General features: G+C 52.5%; 1 protein-coding gene across 6 annotated transcripts in view; it reads right to left on the bottom strand.

Moving 5' to 3' along the window:
- RNF220 (ring finger protein 220) overlaps window positions 1-5,489 on the bottom strand; it is a 223,520-nt gene that overhangs the window by 23,857 nt on the left and 194,174 nt on the right. For all 6 annotated transcript variants that reach the window (XM_019531308.1, XM_019531310.1, XM_019531309.1 and 3 more), the window contains one exon: window positions 4,552-4,630. In XM_019531308.1, the coding sequence (XP_019386853.1) occupies window positions 4,552-4,630 (79 nt within the window). The remainder of the gene's footprint in view (window positions 1-4,551; window positions 4,631-5,489) is intronic.

The following is a 5,489-nucleotide window of genomic DNA, read 5'->3' as shown; positions in this document are numbered from 1 at the left end:
GCTGACAAGAGGGGAGTTCCCTCTTGTGGTGCGAGCTCGGTGGAGAAGGGGCACGGAGGGTTTATCTGACTGTGCAAGTTCCTGATGTCTTCTCCCTGCTCCCTTCCACCGTGCTGATTAGTGTAGTCCTGGCCTTCTTAGCCAAAGAAAACCCTCTGGCTTTGCTTCCCCCTGCTCCTACCATGGCTGCTTGGTTTGGCCAGGAGTGAAGCCCCTCAGAGAGGGGCGCTGGTATGTCATGCCCCTTGTCTCTGAGATCGGCCGCTAGACCCCCACCGCCAGCTTCGTCAGCTTCATCCCAGCCGATCCGGAGAGCTGGCCTGGAGATGGAGCTGGGAGAGCAGCTGGTTGGAAAGGGTGGAAGAGAAGTGAAAAATAAAACAAACACAATGGCAATTCTTCTCTAAACCCCTCTTCTTAACCCAACAAGCCTCTCGGCCAGCGAAGCATGATGAGCATGAAGTGTTATATAAAGAAGATAATTATAAAGGGATTTGATGCTTGGCGGGCTTAAATTGTGATGTCCGCGGCAGAGGCAACGCGCGTGCGCGCCGAGCTAGCTGGGCGCCCCAGCTCGCCGTTCTGCGAGCGCCCAGCGCCGCTGGGGGACGAGGTTTGTTTTATGGAGGAAGAGTGCGTGGGGGCCCCCTTCTCGCTGACGACGGCAGCTCCGTTCCCACCTCCTCCCAGGTTTATTCCACCCCTGATTAATGATGTTGTCTGCCTGATTTATGGTCCACCCCAACAGATTAGAGTTTCCCCCTTCCGCCTCCCCCCACCTCGGGAGGCGCAGCCACACTCCGCTGGAAATATTAGAGAATTATTAAATAAACATTCATACGTCATGTCTCTTCCCACACTGAGCTCATCACCGTCAACACTCAGCCGCCCGGGCCCGTTTGCTTTCCCGGTGACACCGAACAGCTGGAGTGATTCATGGAGAGGCTGGCTACAATGTTTCGTGTCATACATCATGCTAGCAGCGCTCTCTGCCCCGACTGAGATAAACTGATCAACCACAACGGGCTGGAATGAATTTATGACAACACAAAATTGAAGAAAACAAATGCGAGGTGACCCAGCGGGCCACTCACCCAGACTCCGGCGCTGGCCTGCAATCTAGTTTGGTGGCAGAAAGCAAAATTGAACATTGGCACTGTGAATTAAGATGCTGGCTTTTCACCCCGGGGAACCTTGATTTCAAAATGGCGATGGGTTACTTGGAGAGCAGGAGGGAAGGGGGGAGAGATGCCGCGGCAGCGCCGGGCTTGGCTGAATGCTGTTGCTGGCGGAGGAGATGAGACACGACGGGGACCGGTTAGGGTCTCCGGGGCCGGGGCAAAGCGACGTGCTCGGGCGAGCCGGAGGCGCGTGTTTCACATGCTGCTAATCCCTTCCTGCTCGGCAGGGCCGTTTGGTCCTGATGCATGGGGCCGGGACAGGCCCACGATGACCCTCTAGCACGAGAGGCAGGCAGCACAGGAAGGTTCGGAGGGACCGGATAAATTCACAGGTGATGGAGCTATTCGCGGCTGCTGAACTGAACGGTTGGGGATGTTTCTTTGGGCTTCTCCAAGCCAGTAGATGCCAGGGAGGGTTGGAAGCTCTCCCTCTATAACGCTTCTCACCCTTTTGGCAAAGGTCATAGTAGTCCACTTCTGCCACCATCAGAGATGAGCTAGGGGTTTGCCCCCGGCCTGATGCTTCTTACCTTAAGTGCATCACACATGGGCACTGCGTGACGTTCACATGCAGAACATGGAAACGTGAAGTCGGTGGTGGGAGAACAGAGACCTGTCGAAGAGGTGGGGAGATTGGCAGGGCCTTTGCCTGATGTCCTATGCTAGCCGCTGAGCATGGAGACCCTTTGGAGGAGGATGCAGTTCCTGTGAACTTTTGCGCACCATATTAAGAGCGGCGTGCCAAAGAAAGAACAGTGCGCTGTATTGTATGAGTTAATTAAAAAGATACTCTCCCTGCCCAGACTTATTTTTGGGAAGGGGAGAAGGAGCATCAGTCGCGCAGAAGTCAGACTGATTAGCGGGATCAGCTATAACTCCATTACCCGCTGCTCTAAGTGGGGAGCACAGCTGCCGCAGGTGAGAAACCGCGTGCTTCGAAATGCTGCTTAAAATGCTAATCAGATACTACCAGGAGCTTAACAAGCCAATCAATAAACCCCCACGTTTAAAAGCAAAAATTCAAGTTATGAACAACTGAGCCGAGTGATTCTCTTGAACGCCCGCTGCAAGCGCCACCCAAAACAAGAAAAATGAAACCAATTTAGCTCCAGATTAAGAAACAGGAACTGGAGATGAATCAATTTAGCCTGTTGGGCTGGGTCACCATATATCATGGCTCAGCAGCCAGTGGTAGCAGCCAGACAGTGCAAACTTCCCCCTCCCTTCCTGTAGGCTTCTAGGTCTGATCCCTGTTATCAATTAATTTAACAGAGCCCCTCTACACAGACAAACACACAGAGCATCCAGGCTCTTTAACCAGCAGGACAGAAACTATTCATCACACACAAATCTCAGAGGAAAGGAGGGAAGGTAGTGTTTCAGGTGGAGGATTCCTATATCGCTTTCTGATCCTGATGGAAATACAGGCCTTTAAATAAAACGCCTTGGCTCGCCCCATTCTTTACAGAAAGGAATTTCTCTCTGGAAGAGTCAAGTCATGAAGCCTTTACCTATAATTTCTAATAGGTTTTGCCTCCTCCGTGGCAGCTCCAGCAAGCCTGGAAGTTAAAGTGGAGCAGAGATAATATGGGGCAGGGGACATCCACGCATATTTCACGATGCAGAGTTATTGTCCGTCTTGTCCGGAAAGTGCATTGGGACCCTTGTGAAGGCACTAGATAAAGCTTTAATAATCTGATCAAAGAAGCTGTGTCAATTTTATCACTTGGGCTCAAGTGTTCTGGAAAATGTCAAATCCTTTTGGCTTGTGCTGTTTAAAGATTTTCAATAGGAGCGGATTTGGGAGGGTGGAGGCCCACGGGCTTTCCCGGGAGCTGAGCAAGGCCTCCCGGAGTGCTGAGCCCAACAGAGTGATGCTGAGGGGATTCAAGCGGGTGCCTGTATCCCTACCACTGACACAGAAGGAGATGACTTGAGAGGGGGGCTCCTATCACATGGATTTCTTGGGGTTCAGGAGTCCCCAGGCCTTGGCTGGAACCCGTTCACCAAGAAGCATTAAAAGAGCGTAAATAAAGCAAATGGCCTGTCCCGGAGATAGGCAAAGTGCGAGGTTTTAAAAAAGCTGCTAAGACAGAGATGCAAAGAGGGAGTTCCCTCAGTTCCCACCCAGCCAGTCCCAAAGGTGCATTAGCTGGTGGAGTCCAAAAATGCACAGGGGACTCAGCTTGCTGCAGTCAGGTCAGGGCGGGTCCCTGAGGAGGCAGCACTGAGTTTTAAACTGAAGCAGCAGGCAGCCTATGCACAAGCAGGTCTTCCTCAGCCCAAATCACAAGCAGGCTGGGAACAAGGACACAAATTCCAGCTCAACTTAAAACACCGTCTTGGCGCTTGTGCCTCACTCGCAACAGGTGTACCCTTTGCTGGATCTTTGGGTAACGTTTTTATTTTAGGCAGTCATCAGCTCTCAAAAAAAAGGGAATTAAAATATCTATGGAGAGACTCTACAAGGACAGGGGATTGATTTCATATAGGAGCCAAAAGCAGATGGGGAACCCTGGCTAGATGGACATGTGGGAGGGAGGGAGGGAAGCCCAAGCACAGCACCGTCCAAGGGCAGACAGCAGGGTTTGCCTTGGTTCTGGACAGGGCCAAGTGACAATGCCTGCATGGAGGTCAAAAGGAGAGCAAAAAGGTGGAGGAGGAGTGATGAAGAGCCCTATAAGCTACGAAGCAAGTCAGTAGCTGGACCCCAAGCTCCTGAATCTGCTCAAGGATACAATACACTTGCATCCTTTGCGATACGGGGGTCTAAGGATGCTGCATATTAGCAACCTTGACACATCAAGCAAAGACCCATGCTGACTAGCCACAGGGACACAAGCATTCAGCTCTGCCCTCAAACAAAGGCACTAGGGCTGCTGGAGTCCTGAGGCAGCTGAGAATCCTTCCCTGCATGGGGTAGGCACATACCACTGAAGGAACTGAACAGAGAGGGAAGCATGGGACACTGGGAGGCTTTGAGAGGGGAATCCCAAAGCTGGCAGCACGCTCACACAACACACCCCCATCCCACCTCCCCGGTGCTGAAGACAGCTCTTCTGCGAGCCAAGGCATGAAGGCCAGTTTGTTTCCCCAGTGAATGAGGAGTGCAAAAAAGAGGTGGCCTCACCCCAGGCCTGCCTCCTGTATCAGCTTCACGTGATGCTGGGAGCTAAGAGCAGCTGTGATGCAGTGCTGCTGTTCAGCATGCAGGGAGTTTGTTTTGGGGTAACTGCTGCTGTGATTAAGGAGGGCAAAAAGATGTCCTTCACTATTCGTCCATGAGTTAATATCCCCCTGTCTCCCTGCAAGGGTCCTGGGAAGTCACCCAACACGCCCAGGAGGGCAGGACTGCCCGCTACGCACTCACTTTTCAATGTCGCTGTTCTTACAGGTCTTTTGCATGGTCTCCTGTTTACTGCTCTCCCCATTACTCGTCGAGGGCATTTCTGTGGAGGGAAGGAACAGCCTGGTTAGTAAAAGGAACATCTGCTCCATGCAAACGGGAGGCAGGTGCAGGCACGCGGAGGGGAAAGGGGGACAATGAGTCACTGCTTTATCACAGGATCATAGTGTCAGTTCCTGGAGAATGAGAGACTGACACGATGCGCTGCTGTCTGGCGGCCAGGACAGAGGGCTCTGAGACGGCACAAGTGCCACACTCGTTGTACACATGCTTGAATGATCCACATGGCTTTTGCTCGCGGTGGCAGCCAGGAATTCATTCAATAATGGTTTGATGCAGCCGCTGTGCACGACAGGCTTCCTGCAGGGATAGAAGTGAGTCCCACAGGGGAAGCTGGGGGGAAAACGAGGCATGACTGGCAAAAGGGACTCTGGATTCTGAGTGCCTCTGCTGCTGAGAGCCTAGCTAGAGACACCCCAGAGGGCACAAGAAAGCGCTGAGTGGCTGTGGGGTCCCATGGGGAGGCATACACAGGCTCCTGGAAATCACAGCCAGCCTCAGGAGAGCAATTTGACAAAGCTTTCAGCCAGCTTTCCCTGCACCTCTTTGGCTACAGCTATGGCACCAGAACTTGCTGATGGGGTATGTGCCATGGGAGTAAATCTGAACTCCCAGAACATCTCTGATATCCAGGAGATCTTATACTCCTTTTAGAGACTCATGGGGGACAGATCGCTTCCAGGAAAGGGATGCAGATTCCTCATACTTACCCTTCCCCACCCTTTCCACACCTACACAGAGAAGCCTGCTTCAGTGTGCTGGCCCCACTTGCAATGGTCTGAGTCCAGCATGCACAGGCCTGGGGAACAAGTGCTGGGGTTTTATTCCCAATTCTCTCCCTA

Source organism: Crocodylus porosus, unplaced genomic scaffold (genome assembly GCF_001723895.1).
Source record: "Crocodylus porosus isolate Cpor-Errol unplaced genomic scaffold, CroPor_comp1, whole genome shotgun sequence".
NCBI classification, from domain to species: Eukaryota; Metazoa; Chordata; order Crocodylia; family Crocodylidae; genus Crocodylus; species Crocodylus porosus.
Note: the sequence above shows the minus strand (reverse complement) of the source record. Positions and strands in the feature narration are given on the sequence as shown.